The sequence below is a fragment of the Periplaneta americana genome, chromosome 9 (assembly GCF_040183065.1).
Source record: "Periplaneta americana isolate PAMFEO1 chromosome 9, P.americana_PAMFEO1_priV1, whole genome shotgun sequence".
NCBI classification, from domain to species: domain Eukaryota; kingdom Metazoa; phylum Arthropoda; class Insecta; order Blattodea; family Blattidae; genus Periplaneta; species Periplaneta americana.
This window is the reverse complement of record NC_091125.1, coordinates 120,487,059-120,511,527: the sequence shown is the minus strand read 5'-3', so window position 1 is coordinate 120,511,527 and position 24,469 is coordinate 120,487,059. Positions and strand designations below refer to the sequence as shown.

General features: G+C 36.5%; 1 protein-coding gene across 1 annotated transcript; it reads left to right on the top strand.

The window, feature by feature from the left end:
• Positions 1-13,576: 13,576 nt before the first annotated feature.
• On the top strand, positions 13,577-23,925 carry LOC138706439 (protein escargot-like). The gene is made up of 2 exons (XM_069835747.1): positions 13,577-14,087; positions 19,857-23,925. The coding sequence occupies exons 1-2, from the start codon at positions 13,985-13,987 to the stop codon at positions 21,194-21,196; spliced, it is 1,443 nt and encodes a 480-aa protein (XP_069691848.1). The 5' UTR covers positions 13,577-13,984; the 3' UTR covers positions 21,197-23,925.
• The last annotated feature ends 544 nt before the right edge of the window (positions 23,926-24,469 follow it).

The window sequence follows — 24,469 nt, the reverse complement described above, 5'->3', positions numbered from 1 at the left end:
TCAAAAAAGCTGAAAGTTAGAATTTATAAAACAATTATATTACCGGTTCTTCTGTATGGTTGTGAAACTTGGACTCTGGCTTTGAGAGAGGAACAGAGGAAAGGTTGTTTGAGAATAAGGTTCTTAGGAAAATATTTGGGGCTAAAAGGGATGAAGTCACAGGAGAATGGAGAAAGTTACATAACGCAAAACTGCATGCATTTTATTCTTCACCTTACATAAATAGGAACATTAAATCCAGACGTTTGAGATGGGTAGGGCACGTAGCACATATGGACGAATCCATAAATGCATATATAGTGTTAGTTGGGAGGTCGGAGGGAATAAGACCTTTGGGGAGGCCGAGACGTAGATGGGAGGATAATATTAAAATGGATTTGAGGGAAGTAGAATATGGCGGTAGGAACTGGATTAATCTTGCTCTGGATAGGGACCGATGGCGGGCTTAAGTGAGGCGGCAATGAACCTCCGGGTTCTTTAAAAGTCGTAAGTAAGTAAGTAAGGTTCTCTTCCACCCTGTAGTATCTGAACAACTACCTTATCTCCGTACGTCCTGGGACAGAATGCGGTCCCTAATGATGATGATGATGATGATGATGACGATTACAAATGGGAAAGAATAAGTATCAGAAAGAGGAAGGGAAGGGGCAGTGCAAGCAAGAGGAAAGAAGGAAGATGAAGACAAAGAAGATAGTGAAAAAGGAAACATAGAAGCAGAAAATGACAAATGAAAAGAGCTTGAAAAAAAGAAGGATAAAGGAAATGAAGCAACCAACGAATGATAATGAAAGGAATGAATAGAAGAAAAATAGGAAGAAAAGAAAAAAATGTTTCCTGTCATTCTGTGTTCTCTGGACTACCGTACTGCACTAGGAAAGTTGGTGATTATCCCGAAGATGTAATGGTATTAGATAATGCGACATATGTAGCGATGATAAACCACTGATAAGTCTCGGGAGTTAAAAGATGCCGTGCGGACGTAAAGTGATTTAATATCGAGATATGAAGGAAGACTTTAAGACCCCATTGAGTCCGCAGTCCGGCGTACCCGCATGCATCCTTGACCACACCCGTTCCGACTCGATCGCATTCTATTCAGTTCCTGATAATGGGGCCTTCACACAGCACAACGAACTCGTGGCTACCTCAGCAGCTCTGCAGCTGAAGAAACCTCTGCAAAATAGAGCAGCGCCCAATAGAATTCACACCTTCCTGGCACACGCAGCCTTTGCATAGAAATGTGGGTATTTCGAGGAACAACACACATGCGGGACTCTTTTGTGTAGGCTACTCCTCTCGTGTTGATAATAATAACAGCAACAATAATGAAGATGGAAATGATGATGATAATAATAATAATAATAATAATAATAATAATAATAATAATAATAATAATAATAATATCAAGTCTGTTATGCAACACTACCCCCAGATCCACCAATCAAATTAAACGATACAATAATCCCTTTTACTTCCTGTGTTGATCTTGCAGTTTAGGCCTACTTCGACAGCCCCTTAACTTAAACTAGAACAACCAAGTAACTTAACTCGTATTATCAAAAAATTGTTTTCTATACGGATTTCATTTCTTAAAAAGCATTCGAAAATTTGTCCAGCTAACACTGAAAAACATGCTAATGAAAATGCTAGTAATGTCCCATTTTGATTATTGTAATTTTCTATTGACTAACCTCAATGTCAACCAGTCGTAAAGATTATGCGTTCATAACTCTTGTGTTCGCTCTTCGCTCTGTCAGCGATGTCCATCGAGGTGACATTACCGCAGTCTTCCAAACTCTAAACTAGCTTCTCCTTTTCCACATCCTTCCCATCTCTACACGTAGATATACCTACCTTGCCTCCCACTTCAGTTATTACCATATCACATCCGTGGCGAAAATGCGACTCGAGAGCATATTGTGGCTCGCAATGATAGCTGTACTTTCCTCTTGCTTCCTACAACCCCTAACCCCCACCCTCTCACTCACTGGAGTCAAACTCCGTTCCATTTGTATTTGTCTCTGACCTGCGAGTGTCTCTCTCGAAATCATGTATCTGTACAAAAACGAAAGTTTCAAGTAGGATGGGAGGACGCATTTTTTTGCTGCCAATATGATGAGAATATTAAATGTATGATTTGTTCACAATACATATTACGAGGAAATGGTTGTATAACATAAAACGGCATTATACTACTGTACATGTCACTCATGAAAGATTAAAAGGTTAAGTATTATTATTATTGTTATTATTATTATTATTATTATTATTATTATTATTATCTCTGTACGTCGATCCTTTTTCAGCAGATGTACGAATAATGCGGTTAGATCTTCAATTTAAACTCACAGATTTACTTAAAATGTGATGTTAGAAGAAAGCTAGATGATTGTAAGGACTTGGCAAATGTTGAACTTTCAAATCTTTGTCAAAAAATAAATATACGAAGCTTCGTTCTTTCACTTGCTCCGATGAAGCCATGTTCGCTATAACTTACGTTTCTGAAAAATTATTTTCAACAATGAAAACAGTAAAAACCAAATTTAGATCGCGACTTACAGAGAAATACCTTCGTAATCAAACACGACTGGCAGTAAGTGACATAATTCCTGATTTTGAAACTCTGTCGCAGAGGCATTCTGAAGATCATTAATTTTAGGTTGTGATGTGTCCTACGTTTTCTCATTCATTTCTTTCTTCGTTACTCGTACTAAACATTAGTTCGTAACCTTATACTGTATAAAATTATATTTAAGTGCTTGACGTAAGGAAAATGAAAATTCGTTAATAAGTCAGACAGTTGCTTCACTTCCCCTTCGGGTGTTCGCCTCCCTCCATAGGTGCTATGCACGTTGCAGGTTACACAATGGCTTGGCGCACGATTTATTTTCGCCACGGCTGCATATCATAAACGCAAGAATGGCCTACTGCCAGGAAGTCAAAAGGAAGATAGCAATGGCAAAGAAGGTTTTAATAGAAAAAGGAGCATCGTCTGCGAACATTTGGAAAAACAACTAAGCAAGAGACCAGTGAAGTGTTTTGTATGAGGCAGAAACATGGACATCACGACGAAGCGAATAGAAGCATTTGAAAAGTGGATATGGAGAAGAATGGAGCATGTGTAGTGGACAGACAGAATAAGAAATGAAGTTGTGATGGAAAGAGTGGATGAAGAAAGAATGATGCTGAAACTGATCACGAAGAGAAAAAGGAATTGGTTGGGTCACTGGCTAAGAAGAAACTGCCTACTGAAGGATGCACTGGAAGGAATGATGAACGGGAATAGAGTTCGCAGCAGAAGAAGATATCAGATGATAAACGAGATTAAGATACGAGTATAATATTATGCGGAGACTATTCGGAAAGCAGAAAACAGGAAAGTCTGGAGAGAGATCTGTCCTCGGGCAGAACACTATGAATGAATCGCAAGCAAAACAGCCACACATCGGGAATACCAACACATAAAAAAATCAACGTATTCATCATTCATTATCTCGCTATCGTGTTTGTGGAATACCCTAGCCAGCGACATTTTCATGAGGTGCTCAAAGTTGAGGACCTTCAAAATTTTATGGGTGTACAAAGTTGTGTTTGAGGGGCGCAATTCACGAACAGATGTTAGTCAACGAAATTTCAGAGATTTCTTCAATCCCACCGTCACTTTTTCGGAAATTAGGAAAATGAAGAGTCTCTTTGTTATGGAATTATTTCGAGAAGAGTCCACCGCCGAAAATCTAGTGGAGTCTTCAAGAAATATCAGATAGCTGCAATAAAATTCTTCCTAAAGCGAAAACTTGAATTACCTATCAGGCAGTGAGAAGGATCATCCCTCTCTCTGAAGAGGTCAAAGTGTGTCGAGACAACAACTCAAGCAGTATTTTGACCCACTGAAAACAACCCTGTGTGAACGCAATTTGTAGGAAGGCAACAGAACATGTATAAAGTGAAGGAGATTGGCATCCAACTAAACAATTTATCACGAAAAGTGGTTGCGAAAAAGGAATCCAAAGATGTTCAAGTCCTAACTTCAAGCGAGAAAGGTGGAAGTATTTTGGTCATGTTGCAACGAAAAGAATCCTGGCAAGACTCTGTTAATTTTGGATGAACATTCAGCACACTTAGATAACATAAAATGCTACAATGAGGATAATGAATTACAATCGTTTGCCTCCCAACCTATGAAACTCGGGCACTTCAATCTTTTGATCGCTCATATTTAAAGCCTCTGAAACATTATTTCAAGAGGGAATCACAACAATGGATTGGTTTCAAAAATAACCTGTCTGTAATGCTTTAAACTTAATGAAATTGTATCTCAACGACAGAATTCAAATAACGAAAATTGACAATTATTCAAGTGAATCTTCAATTTATTAGTAATATAGGTGTTACCCAAGACCCTATTTTATTTTTAATATATATGTACTGTATATATATATATATATATATATATATATATATATATAATTAATAACTTATTACAAAGCGACTTACAACAATACAATGGTGTTCATTATTCTCATGCAGATGACACAGTTCTACTTTTTGGTGGAAAAACCTTGTATGACATATGTAATAATTCAAATAAGGACTTAGATTAATAAAAAAATGGTTTGAGATAAATTATCTTTCTATCAACGAAAATAATACGATAATTATTCCATTCTCATTATCTGAAAAATGTAACAAACCTCCTACATCTATTAAATTACATAACTCTGATTGTTGCCTTATACAATGTAAATGTCTGATTATTAAGGAGTTCTCTGAAGTTAAGTATTTAGACATAGTTTTCGACAATCATTCAAAATGGAACCAACACATTAATTACGTAAAATAATACCTATATTACTTTGTTTTATTGAGGAATTACTTGTCAATAAGTTTATTACGCACAATATAGGCTACTTAATTTTATTTCAGTCGGTATGTAGGCTATGTATGGAATTATAGGATAGGACAGCTTATTTAAAACCAATTTTAATCCACTTTATTTATTACAGAAGAAAATAATTAAAATATGTCTTCATAAACCTATTGATTTTCCTTCACAAAAATTGCTTTTAGACTTTAATATTCCTAAAATAAGACAAATTTATTATATTGTATTAATAAAATTCGTACATAAAAATTGAAATAATTTTAAATTTTATTCTCATAGTTATGAAACAAAAAGTATGAATTCCTTAAGATTGTTTGAACCAAAATGCAACACTGCTACAGTATTTAATCATTGTAGTAATTTAGACCAAGAATATATAACAAATTCAATTTATATTTAAATATTCTAATATTTTCAAATCTAATAGTTCTAGTATTAAATCTAAAAAGTTACGTATGGATTTTATAAATAATGAAAAACTGTAAATTTAAATTTATATATTCTTATTGTGTAGTAGACATAAGACAAATTGTATTAAGTTGTATATTTCTTAATTTAAATTCAGGAATCCGCCCCTGAGCACGAGTTCTACTCTCTCAAGGGTGAACTAAAGTTTTATCTGTTTATATTACATTTCATGTTACAATTATTAGCAAAAGTAAATACATTTACATTTAAAAATAAATTTATAAATTCTGAAGAAAACAGGGCAATATCACCATAGGTTTACTTTGTATACTTTCGAAGATATAACTGCATCACAATCTTATCTTCCATGAAAATGCGTCATCACTAGGGTGCTTTCAAATCAATAAGTTGTAATGACTTTATAAGATATATTTTAATCAATTTCTGGATTACTGGTTTCTAAAATTTCACAGGATAATTATCTCAGAGTAGTTCTTTCAGTGGTCTAAGAGCCTCTTCACAAGCCGCCATCACTAACACACAATTTAAATGGAGGCAATCACACGTGAAGCGCAACGTAGTCACTGTGGCTGTGAGTAACCGACCCTCGTCATCAGCAGACAGCGCTGCAAGCTGTGACAAATACTGGAGCTGTTCATACAAAGCGGTCAATGATGTTAATAGACCGTGCTAATCGGTGAAGCGCGTTTGAGCCACAAGGCAAAACCACTCGGAAGCGCTGTGAAATGGCTGTGTGAAACGGCACCAATTAGGCCTACTACAAGGACAAGTGAATTCTTGAGGGCAAAAGGGTTTTAACATGCAAAATATAAATTTTACAGAAGAGGTAATAGGCAAATTGATTTCCTGCTAGAATTTTATTTGAAAGTGGCTTTCTATTAGGCCTATGGGAGTTAGTACAATGGAATCTGAGAAGTTTTTGTGAAATCAAAGAGCCATATCTCCGTAACCGTTCGAAAACGGACCCATATTCATATGAACTTTTTGACTCAGAATGACTTCAGAATTCACATCCTAAATTTTTTACCTTTCCTCGTGAATCACCCTGTATATCAGAAAAAACGTAACGTCAAGTGTCATGACATGCTTTTAAGTGGAAAATCCTGCTTTTTTCATGTCCTGCTTTTAAATTTTTTCATCTGGGAACCCTACGCTTAATCCTCTACGCTGCCAGCCAATAGTCGGTGCATGAGTAGACTAGGCCCTATCAAAGGAGATGAGTCGTTTTATAGGCTATTGATTGCTATAATCGTCTAATAATAATAATAATAATAATAATAATAATAATAAGCTCCTTAATAATAATAATACGCTCCTTAATAATAATAATAATAATAATAATAATAATAATAATAATAATTTTGAGTCTTTTATGAAATTTAAACATCATAGTATTTTGCGTTACATAACAAAGACAACATGAACAGACTGAAAGAGAGAAACAGAATTAATTTTTCTGCTTTTCATTGTTTGGATTAATTAGAACAGCTGTCGCGCTCCGTAGACAAATAGCATTAATACACACGCTCGATCTCTCTCCGAATGTTCGATTGTCGCGTACTAGCTCCAAACTAGATGTTCCAGATTGAATTCTACAGAGGTAGCGCGATGGCCATCCATTCAGGCGGGTTCAATCCTCGGCCATACCTGAGTGGAATTTGTGGTGGACAAAACAGACGTTGCTGAGGGTTTTTCTCGGGATATTCCCGTTTCCCTCTTTCTTTCCATCAACACTCTCCACTTCCCCCTCATGTCATCATCATCTGTAGGCCCTAATAGTAAAAATAAAATGGAGTGATGTCTGAGGATAGTACGAGTTTCCGATGGTGATCCAGGTTCTAAGAGTTTGGAGCTCATCAGTAGATGATGGAATCTTACTTGCAGGGCCCAGGAAGTACATACCCGCCTGTCAGAGTCGGATTTATGCTTTAAACTACGCTGTGACTTCTGACTTTATTTCCTGAATACATGGCTTTAATTTTAAGTGTGTCGCTCATATTATCATGAAGAAAGAGCATTTTCGCTGTGAATATGAAAGATAGAGAAAGTAAGGCTACGATGTGATAAATCTACTTCTGTGACATGAAATGGCATTTTGCTGTGTTCCAATAATAATAATATATAGCCTACACCGTAAAACTTCCGAGGGGATGTTGGAACATGTAAGTTTCTTTAAAGTCCTTTCGTTTTCTGCCGTACGTAGTAGCCACCATAACAACCGTATTTTTTTGGTGTAAGCCTAGAGTAGTGATGTCAAAGCAAGCGCATTTTTCTGACCTTGACGTCGTGCGCCGGCAGCAAGGGTTGAGTATGGAAAGAGGAAGGGTTGTGTATATGAATAAGCAACCTGTTGGATTAAGAAAACAGTAGTGCACAAACTTCAAACAAAACGTGAAATTTTATGTCGTTATTTTTATATGGCTTCTTTCTGTTTAATATTTAATATTATTTATATTGTCTGTAAAACAAAAGTAGCCTACTAACACTGATTTCTTAATATTGCACTTGTGTTTTAAATCTTAATAACATAATAGAGAATTAAGAAGGAATATTCACTTAAATTCCATAGTAGTATAATATTATACTGCATTAAGTGGATGAAACATATTCATAAAGAAAGTGATATTCCAAAGAAAGAGATTGAGTATGACATGATAAATCGGAATTTATATTGATGGTATTTTTGGCCTTACAAAAGTAATCAATAAACTAATCAAAACAATATTACAGTACAAAGAAAAGTTACCTAGGCACTGTACCTGTTTTAAGTGTAACTAATATTACATAACAAAACTCTTATCGCATTATGCTTTTAAGGTGATATTTGTGAGCAACTTCCTATCATCAGAATATTAAATTACTTTCTCAAATTGCTGAAGCTATAGAGCTGACATTTTTACAACACATGGCACGTATCTTTTGCTTATGATGTAACAGTAGTTGCTTTGTTAATTCATTTCCTTACAAACAATTTCCATGCGAATATTTTCAAAAATTTCAATATACTATCTTCAGTATTACGTATATACGGTATATTACATTTACGAAAACATTCTGTAAGGCTACTAAATAAATAGGCCTATACCTGAAAATTTCACTTTTCTATACGAAAAGTTGAGAAAATATGTACATGAGGAGATTCATTGTGTGTCTGAAGATGATTCTCATAGAAGAGTCGATATAAGAATTGCATTTAATAGAAGAACCTAGAAAGCGATGGTCTTAGACCGTACGATTTGCTTTGAACGATACACGAATCAAGCACTGCAGATAAATGATGACAAGCGAGCTAAATATGTACCTTGTCTTCCATACCTCAGTGAAAAATATGGCATTTCGCTTTACAACTGGGATGTTACAAGCTTACTATTTGGAGTGAGGGGTTGTTTACCAAAATTTGCATGTGATATTCTTAAATCCTTTCAAATTCCCTTTTATGAGGTTTAGAAGATTGTACCCTAATGGAATTTCTGAAAGCCTCTCTTCAAATTCTACACTATCATCTATATGTTAACAGGTAAATTTTTCTTTTAATGTACAAATCGAATCATATTTTGCTCGTTTCATTTCCCTTTATCTTTTATGTTTGTTAATTCCGGATCCCAGTGGTCAACCTCACTTGAGGACGGATGATTTGAAATAAATCTTAGTAGAATAAAAAAATCAAACTTGTGAAAAATGAGCATTAAAATTAAAACTTACATTCTTATAATGCACTTATAACTTCTCAGACAAATCTAAAAATTAACATGGATACAGTTTTAATAAGTTCTCTTCCCTTTATCTATTGAATCCAGTGCTGGGCATCGCTGAATATAAGTTCGACCAAGCGGCATATACCACCTCTTTCGTCTGTCTCTTTCCTTTCCGCTGTAAAGCACTCAGGCTCTCCTGGGTTCTAAAGCGCGCGCTTGCTCCTGTGGGCATCAATTGACATGCCTGGCCTAGAGCCTAGTATTTTTAATAGGCCTACACTTTTAAACATATTTTACAGTAACTTACACGTCACGTAGAAAACCGGTTTTAAGCGTAATTGTGCGACCTGCATAGGCCTATTATAGCCTACCTACTCTATTATTTCATTACAACTAATTCGCATTTACTCCTGCATCTGTGCTGGGAGTAGGCTGCGGATTTATAGGCTAAGTTATGTACAGTAGAACCCCAATTATCCGCTACCCTATTAACCGATTATTGGATTATCCGACTATCTTTCTCTTGCTTTTTATTTTTTCGCTGCAGAAATATATGACGTACTGTACATTGTATTAGCAAGTTATTTTTTCTAGTGTGTGTCATTACAAGCCTTTATAGGTACAGTATGATCTACCGCTCGAGTTGTCGTACTGTATAACTTCAAAAAGTCTTCTACGGGTATCTTGTGTTAAGTAATCGAAAGAAAAAGTGTAGGCAAAAATAATGAAAACTGTGGATCATTTCGCATCAGAATACGAGATTGGTGTGTAAACACAAGAATCGGCCTGGGTAGCGTAGTACAGTAATAAAAAATACAACAGAATACGTAAAGCAATAGTCTAATATGGAAATTTACATAGTTTAGGCCAAGTTACACTAGACTCTCGCTAATCCTGCATCCTTCCATTTTACTTCCTATCACTTCTACTGTAATAGTTTTCTGGGAAATATAGGCCTAGCCTATACCGGTGTCATGTGTTATAGACCTACTGTAGGCCTACTATTTATAGTGTAGCCTACACGTAGCCTATATAGGCCTAATTTATTTAAGAGTACAGTGTAGAGCTGTTAACAGTATTTTCGCGTACAAATATGAATACGATATAAAATATTTTTTTATCTGTTTCTATCAAACACAGACTAATGCCCTTTGCACCGTGTGATAAAAAAACTGTTGGCGAGTTGTGAGCTGCCCACAGAAAGAAATTATTTTTCATTGTTTTAATATAGGCCTAGGCATGTTAGAAAAAAAGATGTATTGAAAAAAATGCTGTTGTCAACAGTTAGGAAAACCTATTACGAAAAGTTTTAATCCCAAACTTTCCAATCTTTCCCCCCATGCCAAAAACATATCTATTATTTGATAAAATGGGTGGAGTAAAAATAGTAGACTACTTTTTCTCTACACAAACACAATGTGACAAAACCCCTAACTTTTATTTTGTGATATAAAAATATGACATAGGCCTATCTCTCCACATTTTCAATAGCCTACTTGAATTAAATATTTTAAAATAGTAGTCTATTCATTTTGAAGAACTGTTATTTTTAGTTCACATTAGCATAACAAAATTTCAGCCCTTTATTTTAAGTAGTTTCTGAGTAAATGTTAGCCTACCTGAATTTAGAACAATATTTTTTTTCAATACTCTATCTTTCTGCCATTCCTATGTTACACTATCTCGTAAACAAAAGTTAAAACAATGAAAGATTATCTGTTTCTGTGGCCAGCTCACAACAACATATTTTGTCTATCACATGGTGCAGAGCACATCAGTCTGTTTGATAAAAACGGAGGGGAAAAAAGTGTATAGGCCTGTATATAACTTATAGGCTATAGGCTACTTATGTACATTCATAGTTAGCCTATACGCGAAAATACTGTTCACAGCTCTACCCAGCCTTAAGTTATCCTACGTAGTCTATAAGTTCACACACCGGCCATATACGGAAGGTTCTAGTTTCGATTTAAAAATACAATTGGAATAACTGGCACAGTTTATGACATTAAAATTAATTTAATGGCATTTTAAAGCACTCTCGCTAATCCAGCATCCGCCGTACAAGGAATGGCCGGATTAGCAAGAATTTACTGTATTTGAAACAGTTACAAACTAAAAGCATAGGTTAAACAATTATGGGAGAATAGAAGTAACGTGAACAATTATGATATAAGAGGCAATAGTAACTTAGAATTGCTTATTCTTTGTTGTTGTGCCATTATCCTTCTGCGGCTGATTACACCAATCACAATTTAATTTAAGAATTATATCTGTATAGATAGGCTACTAAGGCGACCCTGACCATTGTTGTTAACGTGCTCACTCGCCACTCAATTTATAAATAGCCGCAAGTTGTAGGCTAATAGGCTATAGGCCTATTAGGTTCAAATCTCAATTTGCTGTCATTACTTCCACAGTCCAGTATTTCATCTAATCAATCCCATCTAATATTATTTTGAAATAATATTAATATTAATGTTAATAATAATAATAATAATAATAATAATAATAATAATAATAATAATAATAATAATAATCTGTAGTAACTTTCGAGGAATATTAAATTTTTTGATGTCGTATATAATTCTGTCCAATATTCTTTTGAAAAGATTAACTTCATAAGTAGATGAAAATATTGGGGATCATCAGTGCGGTTTCAGACGTAATAGTTAGACTATTGATCTGATTTTTTGTATTCAACAGACATTGGAGAAAATGGGAGTATTCAACAGTTAATCTATTCATAGATTTCAAAAAGGCATATGCCTCAGTTGAGAGAGAATTTTTATATAATATAAAACAGTTATATTACCGGTTATTCTGTATGGTTGTGAAACTTAAGACTCTCACTTTTGAGAGGAACAGAGGTTAAGAGTGTTCGAAAATAATGTTCTTAGGGAAATATTTGGGGCTAAGAGAGATAAAGTTACAGGAGAATGGAGAAAGTTACAGAACACAGAACTGCACGCATTGTATTCTTCACCGGACATTATTAGCAATATTAAATCCAGTCGTTTGAGATGGGGAGGGCATGTAGCAAGAATGGTCGAATCCAGAAATGCATATTAGTCTAGTGTGTTAGTTGAGAGGCCGGAGGGAGAAAGACCTTTGGAGAAGCCGAGACGTAGATAGGAGGATAATATAAAAATGAATTTGAGGGAGGTGGGATATGATGGTGGTGACTGGATTGATCTTGCTCAGGATAGGGACCGATGGCGTGCTCATGTGAGGGCGGAAATGAACCTCCGCGTTCCTTAAAAGCCATAAGTATAATAATAATAATAATAATAATAATAATAATAATAATAATTAGGGCTAGGATTTTGATGAAATTGCATCTTTTTTCTAGTAAGCCAGAAACATAGCTGATTTAGTATTTATATGTTATGTGATAAACTGAATGTTTATGACATATTTGTTAGGGCATTTTTTTTTTGCATTTTTTGCCTTTTTCAACTCATAAGAGGATCTTTTGTTTTATGCGGTAATTTTTTAGGCATTTTCATTTAATTTTGGCCATAAATCCCCATTATTAATGTAAAATAATGTTTATATCCTTCGGTATTTTATCCACATATTTTGTCCATTAATATCCATTATTTTGTATAATATTTTAATCGTTTTTCTACACAAATACTGCCATTTTAACGTAGTACACCCCACGTAATGGAACAGTCTAACTACCCCTACTACAACGACTCCTTTATACCTGCTAGTTCCGGATAAGAGTGGCCTTGTGGTGGACTACATGGAACTACATCAGGTAAAATAATTAATTAAAAGTGTACAACTTAGAAAAAATTATGTAAAATTAAATAAACATAAATGTTGGTACTAGAATTTAATTTAATTACTAGTCTAAATAATAAGTAGTACAAAACCTCTTTTTCTACTAAGCCAATTATGTAAGATCAACTTTTAGGGCAATTTAATTGCATTTTTGAAAGATTTTTAGGTCATAAATGCATTGTTTTTAGGACATTTTTTCATGATTTATAGGTCATCAAAATCCTAGGTTATTCCGGTAATTTCGGTACCGATTTGTGCAGTAATAAAAATTTGTTTAAAAAACCTCTGATATGAGCTTGCGGGAAAAAATCGACGATATTCTTTGCAAGACAGAACAGATTTTGCTACTTACAAAAAAATACATATACACATACAGAGGAAACTAAAAATAAGGTCGCTATACTCTCGCTCTCTTACTGAGATTTTTGTATACGCCACTGCATTATCCCTATGTAATAAATGAAGTGTGTGTTGATTATTATGTAATAAACGTAAAGGTTTTAGTAAGAATAATACTGGAAGCATGGAGTGTAGCATTGATCGCACGTGGTAATAATATCTCTCGCTCGTAGAAAGTGGCGGTGCCGCCGCCAGAGCGCGCTAGTTAGGCCCTTTACAAGGAAGCGGCTCGCTCGCAGCAGGCCAGTTCCCTATAGTTCACGAGAAGTCGCACACCTGTTTGCACTTCCCCCATACGCGTCCGCGTTCCCTCCCCTGAGAGAGTTCCAGCACCCTACTGGGCAACCAACCGATCCCATCCATGTCGGATTGGCTGGACGCTCCGTCTCTGATTGGTCGACGAGCACGTGCTGACTCTTTCCACCTGATGCTTATTGCCGCAGCTGTCTACCTCCTCGGAGAGGGGAGAACATGAGGATAGTACTTCCAAGCTCCTTCGGCTACTGCTCTCAGAGAGAACTTGGAAGCGGTAGAGGCAGGACGCTAACACCACTACCTCCTACGATCTACCGGGTTTACGACTTTGGATGGGCGCTCAAGTGTTAAAAGACTTCCGATGTGACGAACAGAACTTTCTGATGATACTTCGCGATATTCAAGGATCATAGTGAACTATTTTGTTATTATTTCTGGAGTTTTGTGTTTTCTTGAAGAGGGTGTCTGGATATTCCTCATCCCTCTTTAGTGATTTTGTGTGTGTGTTAGTGTGACTCTTCTTGTAGTGATAATGCCGAGGTCATTTCTTATCAAGAAAAATAATTACAGCAACTGTCCTCTGAAGAAGAGGCCGGTAACGCTGTATAAAGAGCCACAGGAAGAAGAAGGCAAAGGTAAGAATCTTGATTTCGCACTATTTAATATTGATTCCGACACCTCGGGTAACGGGATTTGATATTTATAAGTAAATTCCCGCTTTAAGTCCTGTAATATTACGAAGAAGTTATATAATTTAATTGGTTAAATATAGACAACAATGCCACAGGTGTTAATGGATGTGACTCTGCCACATGTTGACTAGTGTTACATTGTTGGGACATTTAAATTTGTAACGTGCTTCGCTTGACATTTTGCAAATACTTCGAATTGAGATATTTACTATTACTGGTAGCTACAGAGCTGCTCTAATGGACTTAAGATAATTGGAAACATTGTTTTCTAGTGAAAATACAAACACGTTACGATGGACTACAAGTAGGCCTAGGACTATATCTACAACTTAACATCGAAATGAAGGAAAATTAATTTGTAATAGCTACGGTTTTACGGTTTTGGGTTTTCTTACAAGTGCCAGAAATAACTGAAGAAAATAAAAATAACATAAAATCTCGCACATTAGTAGGCCTACAAGGTGAAAAATTAATAGCCTATTCTAATCAATTGGTAGATCACTGATTGCATGAGATAGGACGGCTTTAAACGATGTCGTTAGTGATTAAGAAACGTTAAAAAATGACCACAATCTCAAAGAAATTAAATAAAAAAATACTATTATAGTATTTAAAGATAAGATATGAAGGCATAAAAAAGCAATTACTTAAAATACTAGGCCTAATAAAGTCACGAACTAAAAGGTATCAGTAAACCAAGGGGTTGCAGTTTGAAAGAGATTTAATAGGCTGTTTAATTTATAACCTCACGTAGATGACAATGATGTCGAAAACGAGAATGGCGAAGATGGTACTGATGATATTAATGATCACGACAAAAATAATGATAACTTATGTATGTAGGCCTATATGAAACCGCATCTCTTACGTTGCAAATGCAATGAAATTCAAACAGTGAATTGTTAAAAACAGGCCACGATATAAGCAATGTCATTTTTTATTAAAGAATTTTCTACTACTAAAAACGAATCGCCGTGAATACACAACATTAATGCAAGTAAGCCAACAGTTATGTAAACTTTACGATGAAGTTGTTTCAAATAACAAGCCTTTAAAAAAATGGAATGCATGAAACAGTATACACCGACTGTATATCGAACAGCTGTTACGTTAAATTATCATGTAGAACAAAAAATTACCATAAAATTGGTTTAGTCATTATGCATACAAGAGGTATACACTAGTAACATACAGTTTGCTTCAAAATATTCATCCAAAAATGGTTAAGGCAGTCATCTTGTCCGCTATGTGCTCAATTCGGACATTCTTGTATCATGAAACACATATGGCGATTGGTTGCGGAAAAAAAAATCCTTGTAGTGGATTTGGGTTTCTCAAACTTTCACTTCTAAATCACGATGGACGAGGTTTATACGTCTTAAAGTAAATAATGAACATTTATTTAGCATAAATACTGCGGAGGCTTCGTTCACCTGCTGTTGTACCTCGTGCTTTTGCGAAAGTTACTGGAGCTGTGCTAGCCACTAAACGTGGCGCGTACGCGATGAAACCGGTACACATGCGAAATGTTACGTCTGTTACGTACACGGCGCACGAGAGCATTGTTACCTGACGAAAAACCCTGAAATAACTGAGAACGAAAGTACGGACAATTATTAAGCACTTCACCGTTAAGTAATTTTCATAACAAAATAGTGCTTTTTCTGTAATTAAAAAAAAATTGGAGTGTAAAATATGAGAACTACTTAAAATCTTAAAAGTTAAATTTGATATTAACAACAGCCTATATTTAAACAAGTCAAATAATTCATGTATTGATATAATGCTTACTAACGGTCATTGTATGAAGACTTTAGTTTGTCTATCGTATTAAGCTGTGAATTCTGCGGGCCTGGTTTCGATATCCTGTAAGAAGATTGAGATTTATCTCGTTTTAATTGGGTCTTATCTTGTCATGAACTTGTTCTGCGTTGTATTAAGCATTGTTCCTTGCACCATGCCGACTTCATAGCTACGGTGTACCTCTATAACTCTGAATTTTTGGTGTCGATTTAAAGAATCTACACAAAAATGGGCAGAGTAGTCCAAAGAGTGCAGTTCTTAGAGATTATCACTATTATAGTTATTAAAGGTAATTATCTAAGCCTATTATTAATGTTCTTACAATCATCATGAGGCCTACTACAGATCTTTAGGATATAAAAAATGAACACCCACAAATCATAAAAATAGGTAAATAGCCTAGGCTAATTCTGTAAAAGACAATTTTCGTTTCGTGATGTTCCCAGAGACTATGCTTATTGTGATGGTTATGGTCAAAATGTGGCAAAGATTCAGTAAATCATCAGCATAGTTCCATGAAATATCATTTTCAGTAGGTGTTGATAACGATAGCTTACTGGCGACAAAACGATGATGGAAAGGCTGATAAAGTTTATCTTGCGACGAAATTGAACTTCCGGTAAAATACTTCGTTAAGTAACAACTAATTCTATGAAATGCATTAAATTATTACAATATTTATGCAACTTTTCGATATCACAATAACAGATTCGATATAATATTGAAGATTATTACAAAACAAATAAATGCGACGATAGACCTATCCAGTATTTAAATGTAGCAAAAAAGCTATTGAATGTTATCGAAAGTAACGAATTTTTAGTAAGCCACTCATGGATGTTAAGTTTGAAGGTTACAGTTAGGTAATAAACAATTGAAACTCCCTCTTATTTTTATTTTAAAAGGTCATAAGTTTAAGTTTCATGACAGTAACGAACTATCGAACATAGGCCATTATCGATTAACTTAATTAAAGACAAGATAACGAGGTTTTTAATTATTTATTTATTTATTTATTTATTCAGCGAATTGTATGTTATCATAGATTTGGAGCAGTAAAGAACTATAATTCCAATAAGATAATATAGGCTATTTGTATAGTCTATTTTGTATAGGTATCAATTGCATTTTTATGTAAAATGTTGCATACAACTCCAGCGAAAAGGACTATTATAGTCTAACCTTACATTTATGTACCAAAAACTGAAAGCTTTGAAAAGTGTTTATTGGATGTACGGCTTGTCCTTGAAGTACCGTATTGTCGAATGATGTCAAGGTCACAAATATAGCTCCGTAAATTACTACCGTCTTGTCTAGTGTATAGAATCTTTACAATAAAATTGTATCTGTTGGTCAATAAAGCTTTCCTTTATATCTGTTCGGATCTTTATTACAAAATTTAATGAGAGCTCTTTACTCCACTTTGCTATTGTAGTGCTGTTATTGTTCGTTTGGTCTACAATCATTGTGCAATTTGGCAATAATGTAGGCCTATTATTAAACAAGTTATGAGTTAGAAGAACACGTCTATGTTAAAAAGTCCTTGAGAGAGAGAAAAAAAGAAAACACGCATTAAATTGGGTTGAAAATCACTACTTTAAAAGAGTTTAAACTGCCTATAAAACAACAGCTATACTGTACCTAGCCATTATTTCCGATTGTTTTCTCTCCCCGGTGTTGGCAGGCTTGTGTTCAGGCAGGGAGACTTTGAAAGATTTGCAGATCGTAAATTATATTGTGTAGTTGTATACAGCAAGAAAGAAATTGACGGCTTCGTATATAATACGGTGACTAAGTAAGCTATTGTCAGTCAAAATTGAATAAGAACGTCAGAAGTTCACACCATCCTTTTATTTTATGGGGCTACACCCACTACGCGAAGGAATTTTTGTTTGGAAGCATGGAGGTCATAGAGATGGTCACTTCACAACTCGACATCACACTGTAATTGGAATCAATAGGGCATCACGCCAAATTAAACTTTCCATTTGACTCGCAGCTCAAGAGAGATTACGGCTAGATAAAGATCACTTTCTGTTTTCACTTCGTGTTAAAATTGAAAATCTTCGAAGATCGGCCTACCGATAATAAATTGTTGCTTTAATTTCGAGGCTAGATTTACACCTCGGTTATAAGTAGTTGAACATGCTCTAAATAAGAATCAAGATAGGAACGTGTAATCTTACCAAAACAACGAAACTTAAGGAAGGTTAATTACCAATTCTAATTTTACAGTCCACGTTAAATGAGCGGCGTCCTCCAATGTCTGGAAACGCTCTTCTTTGAGTTAAGTTAAATTTTATTGGACTTGTTTGTGGGCTGTAATCAAAGGTACGCAAAACTGGAGATGTTTACAAAGAGAAACGGGGTTTTTGAGAACCTCAGAATTAGTAATACCACAGTCACGAAGCTCAATACGTAGTAAATATGAATCCATAGATAGTTGATAACCACTAGGATCGCTACTATCGCGTCATTACAGACAATGCGAAATAGTAGGCTGCACAGTCTATTGTTCCTAGCACCCTCACAACTCAAGCTTCGTGACTATATAGGCCTACTAGACTGTGGTAACACATAGCCTATTGACATTTTTATATCATTGTGATCCTCTTACATTTGTTACAAAAATATTATAGGCCTAAATTACTAAATACCGTAGACTATTCAGCCAATACTGATGACGGCTGCGGTTAATATAATGACAAGTCACGCAATATTAACACGGTTGGGGGATCAAGTCTCGCCTAGGGCACATACGTTCTTTTTTGTGATGTTCTGTGTTATCTCAAGTGAATTCCAACTGATTTCATGTCAACGGGAGTCTCATCGTGGGGGCAATGTAGCTCAAGAGAAGTCAAAATAAGAGACTAGGGATGACCGTTGCTTCAGGTAAGAAATCCCCTGAGATAGGCTCTAAAAGTAGGCTACAGTCATTTTTCATTATAATTTAAATAAGCTTAAATCAAATTAGCGATTAGGCCTACCTACTGTCGTCATATTATTGCTATGATCATCATGGTCATAATAATTATCATCATCATCATCATCATCATCATCACCAAATAGTCACCATTTTCTAGGAAAGCTTGTTTCATTATTTTCGTCCCGTTTTCGGAGAATTTTGAATGAAAATGAAATATTCAAAAGTGACGGTACTCTGTTGCATGTGGTCAACATGGTGCAAAGTGACATCTTGAGACAACACAGTGCAACCACAAGATAAGAGGCGTAGTCCAGTCCTTCTGAAGGGCAGATATAGGCTACTGTACCTTCACTTATCAGATCAAAAGCCGCGTTAGCTACATTTTTAATTTTCTACGCTACCACATGCGCTATAGCGAAGAAGTCGGAACGCATATAGGTCCATGATATGAAAGCTTAGGCAAACTTACTTCAGAGGTAGACTATAGAACTGGAAATTCAAACAACTGCAATGATTTCAATTTCCAAACGAAATTTTTTAAATTACAAAGTCTGACATGATTTTAAGTTAAGACTGCGGACAGCAGTTTACTTTGGTGTGTATACAAGTTGATATTCCTAATTACTATTACATCTGTTTAACTATTGGGCGGTTTATTCGAAAGAAATCTTAGTAGGCTTACATGCCTACACATGTTACCTATATGTTGTGAGGTAGGCCTGTAAGGATATCCTCGACTGTGCAAATCAAGTGATTGGCAATATTAACAGCATGTCCTTGGAGGAAGAGAGCAATATTCTCACGCCCTCAAATGTCGCGTCAGACTCACGACAAATAAGCTAACTGAAATCCGTTTTCTCCTAACGTTGTGTTTACAGCGGTAGATTTAAGTGGATTTCTTCAGCTGAAAATGGTAAATAATTTTTTGTTAGAGCGTTATTGTGTTGATGTAATTCTGACGGAGTTTTTCTCGATTGTTGCAGATGTAGCAGACGACAACTCTGAGCCTGAGAACCTGAGCACCAAGCCAGAAGACCTGAGCCTAACAGCCAGCCAACACCACTACCCTCACAAAGCCATCACGCCACCTCCAGGCGTGACGCTGGTCTCGGCAAAGAGAACACCCCTGTCAGAGCGCCCGGATGCTGTCACCTCTCAACCAACAACAGGAGTGACGTCATTACATCACATGAGCCACCATGGAACAGTGACCTCGCCCCATCATCCTCACTACCTTGGCAAGACGTCGGGAGGACCCTTGGAGCCCTTAAATCTTAACACCCCTGCCGAATCGCACCACCACTATGCCACGTCTCCGTCATCGTGGCACAGAGGGGTGACTCCGCACTATCCCACCCCCTACCTGACGTTCAATTATCCTTACCCGCCCCCAGCCGAGATGTATCACCAATACGCCCCTTCCATCTACCCCGTATCGCCGGCGCGTTCCAGTCCCTTGGTTGAGCAGCAGTTGTCGCCCTACGCCCCCAGAGATTCTTCAGGGTCTCCGCCCCACCACATGTTCAGCAGCGCGACGCTACGGGCTTCAGTCAGCGTGGTGGCATCGCTACCCCATCGCCAGCACCAGACCGCGGAGTTGCCTAAGCTGTACATGCCGTATCAGTCGGCGGACCATTGCGGCCTCTCCCCGACCTCTTCCGTCGGCTCCTCCACCTCCAACACGGTCTTCCAGTCGCTGTCGCCGCTGCCAGCCACTCCCGAAGACCTCTCCTCGCCTGGAAGCGTCAGTAGCGGCAGCAGCAGCGCCGGGAGTACGGGAGGTGGAAAGAAGCGCAAAGAGGGGTCCGGTGCCCCCCGGTACCAGTGCCCCGACTGCTCAAAATCGTACTCGACGTACTCGGGGCTGTCCAAACACCAGCAGTTCCACTGCGCCGCCACGGCAGGCGCGCAGGCCAAGAAGTCCTTCACTTGCAAGTATTGCGAGAAGGTTTACGTATCGTTGGGGGCCCTCAAGATGCACATCCGCACCCACACGCTGCCCTGCAAGTGCAAGCTGTGCGGTAAGGCCTTCTCGCGGCCGTGGCTGTTGCAGGGACACATCCGCACCCACACGGGCGAGAAGCCCTTCACGTGTCCTCACTGCAACAGGGCGTTCGCGGACCGCTCCAACCTCAGAGCGCATCTGCAGACGCATTCCGACGTCAAGAAATACTCCTGCAGCACCTGTAGCAAGACTTTCTCGAGAATGTCCCTGCTCACCAAGCACATGGACGGCGGCTGCCCTGGTACCACCCCCGCCGGCCCGCAGTTCGGCCTCCAAAGAGACAGCAGTAGCGGTGACGAGGCCAAGATCTACCAGTAACCCCACCTCTTCTTCTACACTGTCTTCTCATATTCGTTGGAGCTTCTGGTTTGCGGACCAGGTGGTTATCACGGAGGAACTAGTCCTTTTAATTCTTTCCACATAAGCGTTTCCCAACCTGTATCTCGCGAATCTTATGAAGCTCGCGAGAATAAAATATTCTCAATCTGCCATTATTGTATGGCTCTTCTTGACAGTAACTTAAATTTTAATTTATTGATATGTATTACAGAAGCTTTATATTGTTTTAATATATTCAACAGATCTTGCTTTAAAATATTCTCTTCTTTTTTTTTTTAGCATTTGTTATAAACAAAATAGTTGTCATCGTACCTATATTGTTGAACTCAGTAGGTTTCGTGATGGTTGGGAACCGCTACTGTATGCAAAACTTTGATGTCATAATGCTGGGTATTGGCGTGGTTTTCTATTTGCTGGTTACGCCCCTTTCATTGTACAAACTGCTACCATCACCTCATATATAATAATTTAAAAATCACACCATATCCATCAATGATTAACTTATCAATATCATGTGAAGTACTTGATTATAGTGTTACATCTTTCATCGCCGGTTTTGAGACGTTTAAAAATTGCATTAATTATATTGAGGCAGCATCTATTATCTCATAGCAAGGGGAAGGGTGGGTAGATGGGCGGGCAATGATGTGGAAGGTTTTTTCCGGTTGTGTGTCCCACATGCCTGCCACTGGCTAGACAATGGGGGGAATGATGTTAATGTTGATGAAACATTGTTCGTCCCAATCAAGATTAATAGTTGGTAAGACGACTGTAGATGGGTGGGCTTGGCAGAGAAGTCGATGACAGTCTTGTGCATATGTATATATAAGGAGAACTACTCAAACTCTTTTTCTCTCCACAAGTGCCTTTTCGATTGGGTTCATCTTTGTAGCCTAATATAAAAACACGACAAGACTGATGGTTGCATACAGTGAAACCTGTAAACTTGGTCTCCCACCTATCGTAACCGGCCAAATTCTACCAGAATATCGTATATTTTAAACTTAATGTATGTAATTGAATGACTACAAAATCTACAAACAAATTGAAACAAAACTAAATAGCATTTCAAAATAAAACAATTTAGTAATCATTTAGGATGTCTAGAAATAACATCCAAATAAAATGATCACAATTAAAGTGCTTGCGCGCTCTATCAACATTAATGCAAATCATACTACAGGATGTCTAAAAAACGCAATAGCCTACGTTGTTTGGAGATTATTTCGCATTACACAAGTTAAGTAAAATATATTTGTTACATTCCAAAATAAGTTATGTGGATATTCACCAGACAGAACGTTTTAGCGTTTTACCTTTTGGGGTCCGGTGAATAGAAAGTCATATTCTTCCGATTTTGTCAGCTTATACTCGTATAATTTTGTAGACACCATCTCTTGCGTCAGAAGGCAAAAGGAAGTAAGTGTCAAATAATGGATTTTTAGGTTAAGGTTGATTCATATGCAGGATTTTATACTTGTTTTGATGTTGTTACTCCTGAATTGTTGCAAACGTAGACTATATTTTTCGATACTGTATTGGAAGGGAGTAAATGACAAAGTTTTGTGAAAATTTGTCTTGATTGCTGGCTAAAGGGAACAAGGCGCATGTATTTAAGCTCAGTCGTTTTCATTTAAATTAATTAATACCACGTTTCATATCACTTTGCTATATTGTTTAGAAATGGGAATATTAAGAAAGAATGGAACATTGATCTCATCATATCTCAAAATGGAGATTTTGGATTTACTTCCTTTTGGCTTTGATTAATTACCGCAGTGACATTCCAATAGCAGCCCATGTGTTATTCAATTTTGCGAATTGATTAACATGTCTCCATGACAGAAATTTAATCTACGTTGACATGTAGACTAAGACTTTTGCTGAATTTATTATGGGAAACTTGAACTGTGGTTTCTCTAAGATACCGTACCAATGTATGTTTTACTTGTAATAACAGGGTTGGTTGTTGTGCATTTTTTAAGCAATATAATGTTATGTATATAGTCATTACCAATATAATGTCGAGAACTTATATCCTTTAAGTGTGCTGGTCGCTTTAAAAGGAAACTATAAATAGCCAAAATACAGGTTTCACTGGGATTCTATGCAACAAGAAAGTAGATCTGAACAAAAGACATATTTCCTCAGTATGTTATGTCCAACTGCTAAAGTACAAAATAAAACTTAGAAAGGACTTACTTCATACATGGAAGACTATTCTTATTTTTGTATAATGTTTATAATCGTAAGAAGAGTGTTTCTATGCTAATTGAAAGAGGAAAAAAAAAAGTGAATAATTTGAAATCGTCTTGTTCTCAAATAAAACTTGACCATGTAATCTATTTTATATATTATTATTAGCGTCAATTATTGTAGTTTATCAGCACCAAAGTGCCAAATTGCACCTATTTTTTTGCTGTAAAACTTTTTGTATCCTATATAGTTATTTTCTTGTACAATTATTATTTTCTTTTTTATATAAATCAATAAAATACTTATTTTTATGTATGCAAAGGTGTTGGCTAACTGGCCATACGAGTTTGCCATTTTGGAAGCTAGTCACAAAGGGTCAAAGGAACCCAGTTCTTTACTGAACGCTCGAATTAAAATAACATTTTTCAAAGAAATCGAGCGATTTTTTTGTACAGTGCCTTAATGTTTTTGTATGATTTCAGTGAAATTATATTATAAATACAGAATTTTTATACAATTATAATACGACTTTTCAATTAATATGACATTTTTCCCTGTCCTTTCAGCATAGTATGGCCTTGATATTAGGAAGATAATCAACGGAAAAATCTTACTGGATATGGTTTCCTCCTCACCTCTTTGCCTATTCCCATACTCGTACCATACATAGTTATTCACGGAGATTGACAAAAATCTGAAGAGCTTATTACTGAGACAATTATTTAAAATGTGTGTGTGTATCCAATGCCTACCCACTTCACTTGCATGACTCGGGTTCCGTATACTGAGGATAGATGACAGGACTGTGACCTGACCAATTTTCAAGTTGTACACCAATTCTACGGACCATAAAAATAGTCTTATCACTATAGATCCAATTCCGAACAGTTACAGAATCATTTCTTATTAGAAGTTAATCACTTCGAACCAGAATTCAACCAAGTTAGGTTAGTTTACCGGCGGAAAAAAATACGAGTCTTTTGACCGCAATTTCACATAATTCACGTAAAAACAATCGCATTACGTTGTATAAGTAATTATTATCAACATGATACC